This window comes from Bufo gargarizans, chromosome 4 (genome assembly GCF_014858855.1).
Source record: "Bufo gargarizans isolate SCDJY-AF-19 chromosome 4, ASM1485885v1, whole genome shotgun sequence".
Classification (NCBI taxonomy): domain Eukaryota; kingdom Metazoa; phylum Chordata; class Amphibia; order Anura; family Bufonidae; genus Bufo; species Bufo gargarizans.
In genome coordinates, this window is record NC_058083.1 from 505,355,898 (window position 1) to 505,374,251 (window position 18,354).

General features: G+C 43.8%; 1 protein-coding gene across 1 annotated transcript in view; it reads left to right on the forward strand.

Moving 5' to 3' along the window:
* The window catches only part of RPS6KC1 (ribosomal protein S6 kinase C1), a 150,319-nt gene that overhangs the window by 112,835 nt on the left and 19,130 nt on the right, over positions 1 to 18,354 (forward strand). Inside the window, 3 exon segments of the mRNA XM_044289465.1 lie at positions 1,018 to 2,538; positions 2,812 to 2,901; positions 15,426 to 15,508. Of these exon segments, the coding sequence (XP_044145400.1) occupies positions 1,018 to 2,538; positions 2,812 to 2,901; positions 15,426 to 15,508 (1,694 nt within the window).

The window sequence follows — 18,354 nt, forward strand, 5'->3', positions numbered from 1 at the left end:
GCTGCTTATACAGAGCAGCTCTTTGTTTTGGCTCAAAGATGGGTCAGAGGCCACCTTGTATCTATATAATGGACAGGGGTCATCAGACAAGCCCTTTAAGGAGGCTAAACTCTAAAATAGTCAACTTTTTGAATTGAACACCTATCAAAATAATAGTTTTTTAACTTGTCACCTACAGTACTGTGCAAAAGTGTTAGGTGTAAGGAAATGCTGCAAAGTAAAAATGCTTTTAAAATTATGGACTAATAGTTTCTTTTTATCAATTAAAATGCAAGGTGAATGAACGAAAGAGAAATCTAAATCCAATCAATATTTGGTGTTACTATCCTTTGCCTTCAAAACAGCATCAGTTCTAGGTACACTTGTACATGGTTTTTGAAGGAACTCGGCAGGGAGGTTGTTCCAGCCATCTTGGAGAACTAACCACAGATCTTCTGTGGATGTAGGCTTGCTCAGATCATTCTCTTTCTTCATGTAATCCTAGACAGACTGGATGATGTGGAGATCAGATTTCTGTGGAGGCCATGTCATCAGTTCCAGGACTTCATGTTCGTCCTTACACTGAAGATATTTCTTAATGACATTGGCCGTATGTTTGGAGTCGTTTCTGCATAATAAATTTAAACCATTAGGACTTCTATTTTTGAAAGCATTCTTACTCTGCAGCATTTTTCCCCACACCTGCCAAAGACTTTTGCACAGTACTGTATTGCCATGGTCAGTTAACACGTATATTAGTATTATTATCCATTGTTGGATTTTTTTTTTCATTTCTGGTTATATATTCAACTTTTGTTTGGGTTTTCATGCCTCATCTATACAAACAGTCTAATTTAAAAATGTGATCTTCGGATAACACATTCTGAAAATGAAGCCACCACACTGGTAAATGAGGTGCTAAGTATATGCGTGTAATGATCGTTTTCATTACTGTGCTAGCAATAAGGCATATGTGCAATCTCTGCTATTTGCATATGAGTAATCATCTTTAATTTCAGTGTTTTGTTTTGATTGCAGGTGGGAAATTATGGTCCTACTTAAGTAAGTTTTTAAGCGGGAGCGCAGAAGGAAGCTTCGATGTCCCACTGGCTAAAAGTTCTCACTCGAATGAAGATCTTCTGAAAAACCTAGCACCGTGTCCAAGAAATAGCGTGGAGTCTAGGGCGAGCAGTACCGGAAACAGGCTTTCTGTGCAGCCCCTACAAAGTAGCCTTACTCTAAGTTCTCAGGATGATAGCAGTACTCAAGACGAAGAAGGGAGAGAAAGTCCATTGAAGTGGGCAGATTCGGCCTCCAGCTCAGAGGAAGAATGCACCACAAGCTATTTAACACTGTGCAAAGAATATGGCCAGGAACAAATTGAGCCAGGAACATTAAGTGATGAGCCTTTACTTAAACTAGGGGATGGGGACAGTACCAAAGATTTAGATCTAATGCAAAAAGCTCTTTCGGGCCCTTTCAACAAATTTGGCTCGGAGCTCAATTTTGATGCGTTCAAGTTATTAAATGAACATGGAGAGCAGGAGATGAGTGGAAACTCAGGGATGTCCGATGCCTTGAACAAATCCAGGAATAGTCCGATGGAATTTTTTAGAATAGACAGCAAGGAAAGCACTAGTGACTTGCTTGGGACAGATTTTGTTGATAAGGGATATAACCTAAAACCTGAGAATTGCAAAACGTTTTCTCCTTTTCAAGACGACGAGGTTGACCCTGATGCTCAAAGCTTAGATGATGTTAAGCCAAGTATGAGCACCCATGACACTATGAGTCGTGGATCAAATGACTCCGTTCCTGTTATTTCCTTCAAAGAGGCTGCTCTTGATGACGTGAGCAGCATCGATGAAGGAAGGCCAGATCTGCTGGTGAACTTGCCCGGTGCTCAACTGGTAGATACTGAACAAAGCTCAAAGAATGTTTACATAGAAAATGACGTTATGGACTCCAAGCTTCTGGAAACACCTGATGTCTTACAAATAAAAAGTAGCATAGACAAATTAATTGAACTTGAAAACAACCTTCTTGCGGTCGGAGACCATTCGACTGAATGTGAATCCCGAAACATAACTCTATGCCCCATTAGTGTTGACCTGCAGTCTACTAGTCTCAGTGGTTCTGATATACTTTGCAGCCTAAAACCCTTGGACCCACGATTAAATAATTCACCTTCTTCCTCCATATCTCACAACTCCTCTATTCTGGAAGCTTCCCAGCTACAACAGGACTCTTGTGCTGCCCAACAGTCCTCCGACTCTGAGTTTCGGAAAGAGTTGTCCACCAACCTAATGCAGCTTCAGATCAGAATTGAGGACACGGATGAAAGTTGCGCGGGGCAGCGAGATCTACGGGAGGACAGCGAGATACATAAAATATTTCAAGAGCTGGATGCAAAATTGTCAGAAGCATCATGCTTCTTCATTCCAGAGTCCTGCATTCGGAGATGGGCTGCCGAAATCGTTGTAGCCCTTGACGCTCTGCACCAAGAAGGAATTGTGTGTCGGGATTTGAACCCAAACAACATCTTATTGAATGATAGAGGTCAGGAACTTTTGCAAATGCATTTCTTTTTATTCCGATGTTGCTTCCAATTAACTGAGTAGGCGTTTTATCTTGTAATTAGTATCTTCATTTCCTGTCTCCAGCTTCATTATCAGTGCTGCAAATTCACCCACTGTAATAGCTTCTAGTACTTAATGATGCCATTATTCTTAATGATACTGTTTTTAGCTAGAAAGGAGAGTAATTACAGTTCACTTGTACTGGAAATGGATGGGAAACATGTTTTGATTTCTCCTGTCATTTTGTTTTTAGGACACATTCAGCTAACATATTTTAGCAGGTGGACGGAGGTTGAAGATTCGTGTGACAGCGATGCGGTGGAAAGAATGTACTGTGCCCCAGGTTAGATCAATCACCTCAAGCGTTTCACTTGAAAAGTAGATTAGCAGCTTTCATTTCCTCCGCCTGCCGCTGGTGTAACATACTTTTATTGGACGTGCAAGCTAATGCATGGCCTGAAATTCACACTAATTCCTGTCCTGTCATGTCATACGGGAGATATGGCAAGTAATTGAGGCCTTCTTGAAAGGTAAATAGTCTTTTTGTACGCCGCCCCATGTCATTCTGCTATTAAGATGTGTAGAAGTTAACCAGGCGTACTGTACTTCCACCACTGACGAAAAAGGTGAACTGGATAGGAGGATATTTTCTAAATCATTTTTACGGTTTCATTTTCCTTCTTAAAAAAATAAAATAAAAAAAACGCCAAGAAAAATGAAATAATGTAAAAACATTCTTAAAAAAAAATGGGTGGAAATATTTTTGGTCTGGGTACAATGAAACCGATATTCCTTGGACATGGCTCGGCAGCTTTCCCTGTATGAGCGAAGTTATTATTTAGGGTCTGTGGGCCCTAAGGGGAGTTAGACCTAGGATCTTCACATGCACTTTTATGGCTGTGCTCCTTCTCCTCCCGGCCTGTGATGTTCCGCTGGCTCCCTCGCTGTAAACATCCATTTTTACTTTGCCGCAGCCAATCATTGGCCTCAGAAGAGACATCATGTGCCTTACATCATGTGCCCATTTGTCGTGATGTAAGAGAATCTGGTCACCGCTGCAGCCAGTGGTTGGCTGTGGCAGTGTCAAACCGGAGGTTTACAGCGAGAGTGCCCGGAGGAGCATCGCAGGCCTGGAGAAGAAGGAGCAGGGAGCTAGTGCTGAGAAGCGAGTAAGTGAGCTTCCCTTTACAGATCTGGCCAAGTGGGAGGGTTTGCCAACCCCCTCTTCTCCCCCCCCCCCCCCCCCTTCCATTCTTGCACAATCCCTTTAAGGGATTAATGGGTTCCTTATTATGCACAAGGTGTGAGAAGCACTTTCATAGTGCGCTCTCTCTCCTCATTGCAGAGGACGGAATCGACATGGGCCTGTAGGTTTCTATTGAGCCTTCTAGCGCGATATGCGGTTGGGTTCTCAGCACTCGGACCCCAACCGATCAAAACGTTTTACCAAACTCTGTGACCCTTTAGATGTGCTGCACATGGAGTGAGAGGCTTAGATTTCAGAGCATGGGTCCATTCTCCTCCTTATATAACCACAAAAGGGTTGGTTATGTCCTTAGATTATGCAGTATGGCAGTGTTTAGGCTGCCTAGACCAGCGTTTCCCAACCAGTGTGCCTCCAGCTGTTGCAAAACTGCAACTCCCAGCATGCCTGGACAGTCTTTGGTTGTGCGGGCATGCTGGGAGTTGCAGTTTTGCAACATCTGGAGGCACACTGGTTGGGAAACGCTGGTCTAGGGTATAGCCACCTCCACATCATCAGGAAAGCTATATGCAGAAAGTATCCATAGGCCCCTATTCGCCCGACATATACCAAAAGACTGTTCTACTGCATCTACCGGGCTGATATGCATCGGTCTGCTGTTTTTTTTTTTTTTGTTTTTTTTTTTCACTGTATAGGAAAGTGTAGTCTGCTGAGATTTCCTATACAGATGCATTGAGTAAAGAAAATAAATAAATAAATAAATAAATACTGCACGGTATACTCCGGACTCAGAGTCAGTCAATCAGAATAAACAACCTCTCCGGAAACCTATTCACTATAGCCTGTAATATTATTACACTCCAGAAATACATCCAGGCCCCTCTTGAATTCCTTTATTGTACTCACCATCACCACCTCCTCAGGCAGAGAGCTCCATAGTCTCACTGCTCTTACCGTAAAGAATCCTCTTCTATGTTTGTGTACAAACCTTCTTTCCTCCAGACGCAGAGGATGTCCCCTCGTCAAATAGATGAGGGGAGTGATCTCTGTGTTGACCCCTGATATATTTTATACAGGTCATAGGTCTTATAACCCTAATTTTGATAATATTTCTGGGTCCTGTAGTCCACCCGTTCCGTGTTTTACTTTAGTCGCCCCTTCAAACCCCCTCAAGATGTATTGTATATTTACTGTATACTGTTCTATGACTGGTGAATTATAAAGTGGTATGTCGGAGGTACAGATAAGGGAGGACTCCGGATGAATCCATTTCTAATCTTCCCTCTACTTGAAGCTTCATGCAGTTGTAAATGGCATGTATCTGGCGATTGGTACCTTTTTTTTTTTTTTACCAGATTGCCTATTTTTCCTGCTTTCGTCTAGTTTCTGTTCCGTAGTAGTAACTTGCCTCTGAAGCTTTATATGGATTACTGTGTAGGTCTGCCTCGTCCTATACTCTACATGCCTGATGAGCGCCCCAGAGGAAGATTGACAAGAGGCCAGATGGCTGGGTGCCACAGGGGCCTGTCCTTACAGATGACATCCACCAGTCTATACCAGTGGCTCTCCATCTGTCTACTATTTGTGCCATCAAGTTCTCCATCATCCATTCATTTCAATGCACCAGATTCAGGACAATGATTTCTATTACGTCCTTCAAGATTCAATAGTAATTCATTTCAGGGCAACTATTGGGTAGTGCTTGGTTCCAAAGCCCCAAAAAATCAACCAAATCTGAAAAAAATAATGATAAAAGAAAATTAGATATGTAATATAGAACATGTAGTACCGCAGTGTTCTATAGAGGGCGCTACTAGACAGTCAATCAGTGCATACACTCCGATAATACAGGTGTTTTACCAGTAGTTGTATGTCTGGAGCATTGTATGTAATGTGGTTTCCAGTTTAATATGGCCCAGACAAGGTTTGTCTGTTGAGAATATTATAATCTGAGGCCACTGCGACTTGAGGCACCAACATAGACAGTCGACTCCCATTATTATGACCACCAGCAGAACACGACCATCGAGGTGGTCCCACAGATGCCAGGGGCCAGGGTAGTACTTGGAAGTCACGTTCATGCTCTTCCAAACAATGTCGGACATTTCTATCCATGTGACATGTCGCATTGTCTCGCTGGAAGGTCCCATCCACCCCAGGGAAGACAATCGGCATGTATGGGTGTACGTGATCTGCAAGGATAGATTCATACCGAAATTGGTGATGTGTGCCTTTCTCTTCACATGGATGAGTGGCCCAGAGAATGTCACAACAACATCCCCCAGACCATAACTCTGCCACCACCAGCTTCTGTTCTCCAGCAATGGTTGCAGGGTGTTCCTTCTCTGATGTTTCTCTCCTGACACATCAACATCCATCCATTTGATGAAGGAGAAAACGTGACTTATCGGAGAAGACAACCCTTTACCAATCAGCGGAGGTACAATTCTGATACTGCCGCGAACATTGAAGCATTTATTCCCGATGCAACTTGATTACCAGAGGAGCAGTGACCGTCCGTCTGCTCCGGAGACCCGTACGCAGTAGGGTTCTCGGAACTGTTGTGTTAGACACACGTCTGGTGCCCCCCTGGTTCGTTTTGACAGTGAGCTGCTCTACTGTAGTGTGTCGATCCACCCTTGCACACCTGCGTAGCCGACGTTCACCCCTCACATCAGTGGCACGTGGTCTCCGCTGTTTCCACGTTGCTTATTCACAGTGGTGCCATTTGTCCACTCACCATATTACTAGCTCACTACAGCAAGAGAGAACAGTTCACAAACTGCGCAGGGTGAGAAATACCGCCACCCTCACCAGAAAGCCAATAATCATCCCTTTTTGCAGCTCTGATAAATCGCCCCTTTAAACCATGACAGCAACAGGGGCGATGTGTTCAGTCAGCCTGTCACACACCTTATATACCCACCGAGCCATCACACCACATGGGACACACTTCATGAGCTGCCGACATCGAAAGTAGAAAGTAGGACTCGATGTGTATATACATCTGCAGACACCAGCAGCAATTGTCTGAGAAATATCAGCTCTGAAGGCTGCAGAATTGTAAATGCAGCTCTGGACTGTAGTTCAGGAGCTGTACAGTAATACCATGCTTTTACACAGTTGTGTCATTGAATTCAATATGGAATGAGGTGAATCTCATCTATCTATATATCTATCTATTTATCTATCTATTATCTATCTCATATCTATGTATTGAATATTTATCTCAAATGTATCTATCACTTATATGATTCTAATGTATTCATCTATCTATTTATCTATGTATCTCAAATCTATCTGTCTAGCTCTTATATGTCTGAATTTTTTTTATCTATTTATTATCTATCTATCTCTAAGATCTATTTATCTGTCTATATGTCTATCTCAGATATATCTATTTCTATTTTTAGATATATTATTTTATATTTATATATTTATATCTATCCATTTATCTCATGTGTGTCTGTTTATCTATCTATCCATCTGTTATATTTATCATATCTACTGACCAGCCTGACTTTATCTATCTATCTATCTATCTATCTATCGTATCTATCTATATATCGTATCTATCTATCTATCGTATCTATCTATCGTATCTATCTATCCATCTGTTATATTTATCATATCTACTGACCAGCCTGACTTTTATCCTATCTATCTCATATCTATCTATCTATTTATCTATCTCTTGTATCTCTTATATCTATTGACTATCCTGTCTCCTATCCATCTACTACTATGTGCCAGCTGGACACTGAGTGGCACTGCTCTGTGCGTCCTCCCTCCTGACGTCCTCTTCCAGAGCTGCCCAGCAGGTGGCACTCCGATCCCAACTTTCCCCCCTTCAGTTTTTTTCATTGTCTAAGAAAGTTGTCTTTTGTCCCTTTTGACTTTCTAATAAGAGCGTCAGACCGTGGAGTTGTCACCAGAAGTTGGTCTTCTCCATTACACATCATTCAAAGGGCTTGAAGTCCCATGTTACGGCCTGGCGCGTTCGAGGCGAGGCTCATCCTGCAATCTATAGCCTCCCTCTCAGCCGAACAGCTTTCCCTGCACTTTAAAGTCCTGCCTGAGACTTACTTTGATGAGTATCCAACCCAAATCACTCCACGATTACACGATAACTTCAATTTTATTTTTTAATTTATTTTTTTTGTTCCCAAATGTCACAAGGGAAGCGAGAACTTATAAATCATTCACTGTCTATAACATTGGTGACACGGCTTGAAGAGAAGGGCTTTGTGTGTTTGCCAGCAGTGTGCGCCTTACACATGAAAAAGTCACAAACACGAGGCTTGTGATGTGACATTGTGAGGCCGGTGACAGCCGCGGCGCTCGGTAAATAAATAGATGCCACATTATTAGCGGTTTGATGTTTCCGGGTTGGGGAGGGGAGGGGGGTCAGGACGAAGTTTATCAGTAATTTTGGATGAAAATGATTCACCTCTGTTCAAACAAGCCTTTGCTCCTCTTCACCCCCTGGGACCTCTTATCTCACATTTCTCTCCAAAACATCATCCACCTGCCCTCCACATTTTAATTATTGCAATATATCTTTTATCCGCTGGCCACATGTTCTCAGCATTTGGCGTTCTGTACGAGAAAAAAATAAATCCCAGAAGCATTCGCTTTACACAGCGGACAGAAAGTTGAGAAAGTTCCATTGAGCGGGAAGGGAGGGCCAGGATCTGACCCATCTATAAATAGGTGACCCTTTTCCATCAAAGTGCAAAGTGTGACAACGGAGGGGATTTACCACCGAAGAGATCATCACTTAAAGGGCGTCTGTCAGCAGATTTGTGACCTGTTACATGTGCGCTTGGCAGCTGAAGGCATCAGTGTTGGTCCCATGTTCACATGTGCCCGCAGTGCTGAGAAAAAGGATGTTTTAATATATGCAAATGAGCCTCTAGGAGCAACGGGGGCGTTGCCATTACACCTAGAGGCTCTGCTCTCTCTGCAACTGCCCCGTCCTCTGCACTTTGATTGACAGGCCCAGGTGTGATGATGTTTTCTCAGCCTGGCCCTGTCAAAGTGGAGAGGGTGCGGCAGTTGCGGAGAGAGCAGAGCCTCTAGGTGTAACGGTGACGCCCCCGTTGCTCCTAGAAGCTCATTTGCATATATTAAAACATAATTTTTCTCAGCACTGCGGGCACATGTGAACATGGGACCAACACTGATGCCTTCAGCTGCCAAGCGCACATGTAACAGGTCAGCCAGTGTCATAGGTACAAAACTGCTGACAGATGCCTTTTAAAGGGGTTTTCTCATCTCAGACAATGGGGGCATATCACTAGGATATGCCCCCATTGTCTTATAGGTGTGGGTCCCACCACTGGGACCCACACCTATATCGAGAACTGAGCCCAGAAAGTGAAGGAAAGCGCACTGCGCCTGCGCAGCTGCCCTCCATTCATTTCTATGGAGCCGCCAAAAATAGCAGAGCGCTGGCTCGGCTATTGCCATCTGCCCCATAGAAATGAATGGAAGCATGGGCCGCGCATGCGCGGCACGCTCCCATTCACTTCTGTGGGAGAGGCAGGGATTAGCGCTTGGTGGTGGACGGACCACCCCGCTCCGTTCTCGATATACCTATCAGACAATGGGGGCATATCCTAGCGATATGCCCCCATTGTCTAAGATGAGAATACCCCTTTAAGGGATCCCTAAACCTAGAACTGAATGATGAATCTGGATTTCTTGCCCTCACTGCTCGTCAGTCTGCGGGATTTTCTGCTTGTCCCTGAAACAAACAGGCTTGTAGAAATCCTGCAGAGAACACAGGGGTTAAAGGGGTTTTCCGAGACTTTCATACTAATGACCTATCCTCGTATCTGATCTGTGGGGTTCCAGACACCCAGGATCCCCGCCGATCCGCTGTTTGAGAAGGCAGCAGTGCTTGCAGTAGCGCAGAGGCCTTCACTCTGCTTTTCCTAAGCCAGTGACGTCACATTCATCGGTCACATGGCCCAGGCGCAACTTAGACCTATTGACGTGAATGGAGCTGAGCGCGATACCAAGCACAGCCGCTATACAATGTACGGCGCTGTGCTTGGTAAGCTGAGAGAGGGCTGTGTCGCTCACAGGAGCGCCGGACCCTTCTCAAACCGCTGATCATGGGGGTCCCGGGTGTCGGACCCCACCGATCAGATACTGATGACCTATCCAGAGAATAGGTCATCGGTATATAAATCTTGGAAAAGTGGTTTTCCAAGAGTAGAATTTTGATGACCCTGTTCTCAAGATAGGTCATCAGTATCTGATCAGTGGGGGTCCAACTGTTGAAGAGGTCTGGTCACACAAGTGAGCAACGTGGCCTCTGATCTGCTCCATTTTCCACTGGTGAAAGGCTGAGGGGCAGAACTTAACCATCTTTGTGTCCTACTGAAGACTGGGAAGAGTGGGGAGGCTCTTGCTGCAGTCGGTTTCCTAAAGCCAGACGAAAGACAGCGAGGAGGAAGAGGACATGGCTAATAGTCTGGGACAGAGAGAAAAGATTTTTTTTTTTAATATATTTCTTAGGTTTAATTATAATGAGACACAATAGGAATACGTAGAGGAGGAGGTGCTGCGTTATTATTTGTGCATTTTGTTTTAAAATTTTATTATTTTTAAAGGGCAAGCAGCACATATTGGGGTGATTTTTACCTTTTTTTTTTTTTGTCCAAGATCAGAACCTGATCTTTGGTGGGTGCTCTATCTTCAAACAAGGGAACATTTAGTCACCATAGTTCTGTGCCATTACCTTTACCTACCTATATATGATTTGTGATGTGAAGTGTCAATCGCAATTCTTGCCGTAGTTCCCTTTTAAAGCATGACCTGATAGTGGAATCGTCTCTAGTTGGGATCTCGCCATTGGTTATTAATCCACCCCACCGTTGAGATCTTCCTATTGGTTAATAAAGGCGCTACAGACCTCTTTCGGATGTTGGGATCCAGCCATTAAAGATCTTCTATAGGTTGATTATAGCTCCATTTACCTTAGTTAAAGGGAACCTGTCACCAGGATTTTGGGTATAGAGCTGAGGACATGGGTTGCTAGATGGCCGCTAGCACATCCGCAATACCCAGTCCCCATAGCTCTGTGTGCTTTTATTGTGTGAAAAAAATGATTTGATACATATGCAAATTAACCGGAGATGAGTCAGAGCTTGAAAATATGACTCTTCTCTGGTCACACGAGTAAGATATGACTCTTTTATGTTAATTTGCATATGTATCAAATCGGGTTTTTTTACACAATAAAAGCACACAGAGCTATGGGGACTGGGTATTGCGGATGTGCTAGCGGCCATCTAGCAACCCATGTCCTCAGCTCTATACACAAAATCCCGGTGACAGGTTCCCTTTAAAGGGTAACTGTCATATACTTGCTAGTTTATTAGAGCTAGGCATGTATACCTGAGTTAGTCTGTCAATGATTGTCAAAAGATCTGTAATTACCTTATAATACCAGCTTTAATTGATGTCCTCTGTCCCTTTCCATAGTTCCCTTAAAAGACTGTTGCTAGGGCTCGTCTGTCTTCCTTTTAGTATAAACAGAAGACAGAAGGACGGCCCCTTCACACTGCATGCCTGCATTAGGCTTCAGAGTGCGGAGGCGTGTCTCTCAGTAATCCAATCTGATTGGCTGGCAGGAAACTGCTGGCTACAGCAAGTGTGTATGGGAAGTGAGGGAAGGCAGTTTTGGCCTCAGAGAACTGGCAGAGGAGCCATCTTGAGAAGGTCCTCATATTGTAAATGTTTAAATAGCCGTAACTAAGGGAAAAACTCAAGGAAAACAGTGGTGTGTGAAGAAACTAAAGATGGCTTTATGCATAATGCTTCTGCAACAGTAACATATGGTGAAATTATTTTTTTCTTTTTATGAAAACATGGCCGTTACCCTTTAATAATGGACTCTCACCTCAGTTAGGATCTTCGATTGAGTCATGTCTACAAGGAATGGGAATAAGAGCCTAGAACTTGGGAGCTTCTGCAATGGATTCATAGGTTTTACGCAAAGGACAAAGATCCCGTAAAGAGGATTTGTCGCTATTTTGTCCTGGATTTTTTATGGAACCTCAGACGCAGATGTGAACGTAGCCTTGGCTAAACATATCTGTTAGTTTGCTGCAGTGTATCAGTCTGGAATCCAGGCTAAGAGCATTGTCTAGACTGGATTTACCCAAGAACAGGACCAGCTAAGGACAGGATTACTACAATTATCTTGATGAGGAATTGAAACAAACTGTAGAACTTGTCATTTCTGTAGTGATTAAGCCGTATTGACTTACAAAAAAAAAAAAAAACTATTTGAAGAACCTGGAGTCACCGGCGTCTTGTCACAGAGCCTTCCTGTGAGTCTCACATGTGTTACGTCAGGTCATTGCTACTAGATGTGGCCTTGATGCATGGTTCAGTGAAGCCACCGCTTGTGAAACCTTAATAGGCAAACATCTAGCTGAATCACTTGGAATCCCAGTTTTCTGTAAGGTTTTGAAAACTTTCCAACTTCCAGATTAGCTTTTTGGAAGATTTCATTTTCTGTCCCCACAGTGGCACAAATAAAAGTGCTTACTCTAGATGCAGTCTAAAACCCCCTCCTAAAGGAAACGTGCCCCTGATCTGTACTCAAACCTAAAATGCCCTGCAGGAGTCGAGGACTACTTCTTCAGCTTAGGGAGAATCGGTCATTCTTCCGATATTTGCATTGGCAGCTGCCTAGACCTCCGCTGGCGCTAAATTCTAGGTTTAACTCCCCGCATAAGATGGAGCTGGGTTTCAGAGTGGTAAAGGGGCCTAATGGACACTTACACCCACCTAGACCCCCAGGAAGGTCATACAAATGTGCAAAGTAATGTAAAAACTTGCAACGTGAACACAAAGCAAGAGCAAAAATAAATGTGCCATTCTCTCTACCCCAACCTAATGGTAAAAAAAACTATTCAGATGAGGAACAATAGGAACCACAGACAAATGCATTCTGTGATGCCTAAAGGTTTGTGAACCCTACAAGATTTTCTATATTTTTGCCTAAATTTGACCTAAAAGTTCATCAGATTCTCAAACAAGTCTTAAACGTAGATAAAGATATCAAACAAATGAGTCAATAATATTAGACTTGGTCATTTATTTATTGAGAAAGTGATCCAATATCACATGTCTGTGAGTGACAAAAGTATGTGAACCTTTGCTTTCAGTATCTGGTGTAACTCTCTTGCTCAGCCTTAATTTTGATTCAGTCCTGCACATCGGCTTGGAGGACTTTTAGTCCATGGTGGGTTTCCTCCCTTGAGCTGCACACTTCAGGTCCTTCTACAACATTTCTATTGAATTAAGGTCTTTGACCTGGCTATTCCAAACTTTTAATTCAAAGTTCATTCTTTTTTAACCATTCATTGGTAGAAGGACTTGTGTGCTTTGGGTCGTTGTCTTGCTGCATGACCCATGTTCTCTTGAGATTCAACTCACGGACAGATGTCCCGACATTTTCCTTTAGAATTTGCTGGTATAATTCAGAATTCATTGTTCCATCAATGATGGCAAGCTATCCTAGCCTAGATAGGCCCAAACCATGGTGGTACCACCACCATGTTTCACAGATGGAATGAGGTTTTTATGCTGGAATACAGCGTTTTCTTTTCTCCAAACATTTTCCTTTCTCCAATTTAAAAGCAAAAAAGTTCTATTTTAGTCTCATCCTTCCACAAAACATTCTTACAATAGCCTTCTAACTTGTCCAGATGATCTTTAGCAAACTGCAGACAAGCAGCAATGTTCTTTTTGGAGAGCAGTGGCTTTCTCCTTGCAATTCTGCCATGCACACTATTGTCCAGTGTCCTCCTGATGGTGGACTCATGAACATTAGCTAATGTGAAAAAAGACTTTAGTTATTTAGAGGTTACATTGGATTCCTTTGTGACTTTATGGACTATCACACACCTCGCTCTTGGCGTGATCTTTGTTGGTGAACCACTCCTTGGAAGGGTAATAATGGTCTTGAATAAGGATGAGTGAACTTCTGTTTTAGAAGTTCGGGTTACCACAGAATTCGTTATGGATCCCGTGACCATGGACCATAACACAATTTAAGGACAGAATGCATAACGGAAACCGGACGGATCCGTTATGCTGGCCATAGAGTTGTAGACGGAATGCATAAGGAAATGCCTCTAAAGGCATTCCGTTATGCATTCCGTCATGCATTCCGTCCTTGAATTGTGTTATGGTCCGTGGTCACAGGATCCATAACGCAATTCTTTGGTAACGTGAACTTCTAAAACAGAAGTTCGCTCCTCCCTAGTCTTGAGTTTCCTCCAGTTTCTCTGACTGTAGATTGGTGGAGTCCAGATGATTTTGTAGCCTTTTCCAGCCTGATGAGCATCAACAACTCTTCTTCTGAGGCCTTCAGAAGTCTTCTTTGTTCGTGCCATGATACACTTCCACAAATGTGCCGTGAAGATCAGACAGGTCCCTGTTCTTTAAAAGGAACCTGTCATCTGGGTTTTGGATATAGAGCTGAGGACATGGGCTGCTAGATCACCACTAGCACATCCACAATATCTAGTCCCCATAGCTCTGTGTGCTTTTTTTTGTGTCAAAAAAATGATTTTATCGATATGTAAATAAACGCCTACTGTGAAGAAGCCCTGCACCGCCCCGCATCCTCCGAATCTCCTTCTTGCTCCCCGACATCACAAAGCTAGATCGCCGTAATCACGTGATGCGCGAGCTAGCGCATGCGCAGTTCGTTCCTTGAGGCTGATGCCAGCACAGGGAAGGAACACTATGCCGACACTGCGCATGCGCTAGCTTGCGCATTGCGAGATTACGGTGCTCTAGCTTTGTGACATCGGGGAGCAAGGAGGAGATTTGGAGGATGCAGGGCGGTGCTGGGCTCCTTCACAGTGGGCGTGGCTGGGCTCCAGAAACGTTAGTAGCCTCATTTACATATATATCAAATATTTTTTTTTACACAATAAAAGCACACAGAGCTATGGGGACTGGATATTGCAGATGTGCTAGCGGCGATCTAGCAGCCCATGTCCTCAGCTCAATACCTAAAACCCGGTTGACAGGTTTCCTTTAAATAAAACAGGCTGTCCACTCACGCCTGAATGTCATCCCGTTGATTGAACATACCTGACTCCAATTTCACCTTCTAATTGTCTGCTAATCCTAAAGGTTCACATACTTTTGCCTCACACAGACGTGATATTGGATAACTTTCTCATCAAATAAATGACCAAGTCTAATATTTTTGATTCGTGTGTGTGATTTGGTTATCTTTGTCTCCTTTTGGAGTGAAAATCTGATGTTGTTTTAGGTCAAATTTATTCAAAAAGGTAGAAAACTTTGAAGTGTCCACAAACTTTCAAGCCCCACTGTATAAACTGAGCAAGGTGGTAATGACACAATATCTGTCTACTGAGGACAGAGCGGACAGTGCTAAAGATCTGTTAAACTATCAGGGCACATGAACATTGTAACGGGAGGTCCCCCAGATGGGACCTACCTCGATGATTGGTTTAGATCCAGCCTCTGGGATCCCACCGATCATAAATTGATGGATATCCTAACAATATGCTGTCACTTTACAATATGGGGGATACCGCTTTAAATACTGATGTGTCTATTTTATTTTTTTATCTTTATGATATTCTTATTTGCAGAGATTGGCGGTATTTCAGAGGAGATGGAAGCCTGCGACTGGTGGAGCCTGGGTGCCCTGCTCTTTGAGCTTCTCACTAGGAAGGTAAGTCCAGGGTTCAAGGGTTTGTAGATTGCAGAGGAATTAATTGTGGGTATAATTAACCCCTTTCTGACTAAGTAATTTTCCTTTTTTTTTTTTCTTCTTGCCTTCTCGGAGCCAGAACTTTTTTATTTTTTCCATTCTCAAGCCTCCATTATGTAGGAGGGCTTGTTTTTGCTAGACAATTTCTACTTTCTAATAGGACCATTTAATATTGGATACAATGTAGTGGGAATCTGGAAAAAAAATTCCAAATGGAGTAGAAATGCAAAAAAATAAAAATAAATTAATTCCTCCACGGTTTTATTTTTACGGACTTCCCTATGTGGTAAAACTGACTTGTTTCCCTCATTCTCTGGGTCAGTACAATTACAGCAATACCACATTTATTTAGATTTTCTTACTTAAAAAAAGAAAAGAAAAACTTTTAAAAATAATTTTTTTCTTTGTATTTCATTTTTTTATTTACATGCATGGTTCTGTGTGAGGGCTTTTTGTGGGGTGATCAAAAAACTGGAAATTGGCCATTTTGATTTCTTTTTCCATTATACCGTATGGGATAAATATTTTTATATATTAATAGTTCAGGCATTTTGGGATGCGGCGGTGCAAATGATTTTTTTTTTATTGTTTATTTACATTTTTAAAATGGGGAGGAGGGGTGCTTAAAATTTTTAGGTCTTATTTTTTATATATAAAAAAACAATTTTTTCCATTTTTTTTTTTATTTATTAATTTTTTTTAAAATACTTTTTATTCTTTGTTTTACTGTCTCAGCTATTTCCGTTGGACTCATAGAAGTGAATGGGAGCGGTGGCCGGTCATACGCGGTGCGCTCCCATTCACTTCTATAGGTAGAGTGCTTGGTGGTGACCGGACCGGGGTCCTCCAGCCACCACTTTGTGGGGCTCCGTTCCCGATATAGGTGCGAGTCCCAGCAGTGGCCTTGTCTGAGAGGAGACAATCCCTTTAGGGCAGAGATGCTCAACCTGCAGCCCTCCAGCTGTTGTAAAACTACAACTCCCACGATGCCCTTCTGTAGGATGATAGATAGGTGTAGGCTGTCAGGGAATGATGGGAGTTGTAGTTTTGCAACAGCTGGAGGGCCGCAGGTTGAACTTGCCTGCTTTAAGGTGATAATGAGCCAGTCAGACTCTGAAACTAGTGACAGCCAGACACCATTATGCGCTTAAATACTAAATAGATGCATATTATAGGAAAAACAGATCTGTCAACAGCAGCCGGGTGACTGTTTCCAGTAAAAAAAAATAATAATGACTTGGGGGGTGGGGTGGAATTAGTTTTGCCTTTATTTATTTATGATCCATCTGGACTAAAATGGTCTTAAAACCAACCGAGTGTCAGGTTAATTGTCAGGGGTCTAGCTTCTCTAATGACTTGGATCCAGTTGAAATTAGAGGGTATTTGATAATGACTCTCATCCCATTCACAACATGACAGCTTAAGGCCTCATGCACACGACAGTATTTTTTAACGGTCCGCAAACACGGGGTCCGTGATCCGTGACCGTTTTTTCGTCCGTGGGTCTTCCTTGATTTTTGGAGGATCCACGGACATGAAAAAAAAGTTGTTTTGGTGTCCGCCTGGCCGTGCGGAGCCAAACGGATCCGTCCTGAATTACAATGCAAGTCAATGAGGACGGATCCGTTTGACGTTGACACAATATGGTGCCATTTCAAACGGATCCGTCCCCATTGACTTTCAATGTAAAGTCTGGAGTTCTTTTATATCCATCGGATTGGAGTTTTCTCCAATCCGATGGTATATTTTAACTTGAAGCGTCCCCATCACCATGGGAACGCCTCTATGTTAGAATATACTGTCGGATATGAGCTACATCGTGAAACTCAGATCCGACAGTATATTCTAACACAGAGGCGTTCCCATGGTGATGGGGACGCTTCCGGTTAGAATATACTGAAAAACTGTGTACATGACTGCCCCCTGCTGCCTGGCAGGTGCTGCCAGGCAGCAGGGGGCAGACCCCCCCCCCCCCCTGTTTTTAACTCATTGGTGGCCAGTGCGGCCGCCCCCCCCTCCTCCCTCCCCTGTAGTTAACTCATTGGTGGCCAGTGCGGCCGCCCCCCTCCCCTGTAGTTAACTCATTGGTGCCCAGTGGGCCCCCCTTCCTTCCCCTGTAGTTAACTCATTGGTGTCCAGTGGGCCCCCCCTCCCTCCGCTGTAGATAACTCGTTGGTGGCCAGTGGGCCCTCTCCCCTCCCTCCCCCTTCTAATTAAATTCGCCCCCCCCTATCATTGGTGACAGTGGAGAGTACCGATCGGAGTCCCAGTGTTATCGCTGGGGCTCCGATCGGTAACCATGGCAACCGGGACGCTACTGCAGTCCCGGTTGCCATGGTTGCTTAGCAATTTGTAGAAGCTTCATACTTACCTGCTTGCTGCTGCGATGTCTGTGACCGGCCGGGAGCTCCTCCTACTGGTAAGTGACAGGTCTGTGCGGCGCATTGTCTATAGCACAGACCTTTCACTTACCAGTAGGAGGAGCTCCCGGCCGGTCACAGACATCGCTGCTCGCAGGTAAGTATGAAGCTTCTACAAATTGCTAAGTAACCATGGCAACCGGGACTGCAGTAGCGTCCCGGTTGCCATGGTTACCGATCGGAGCCCCAGCGATTACACTGGGACTCCGATCGGTACTCTCCACTGCCACCAATGATAGGGGGGGCGATTTTAATTAGGAGGGGGAGGGAGGGGAGAGGGCCCACTGGCCACCAACGAGTTATCTACAGCGGAGGGAGGGGGGCCCACTGGACACCAATGAGTTAACTACAGGGGAGGGAGGGGGCCCCACTGGACACCAATGAGTT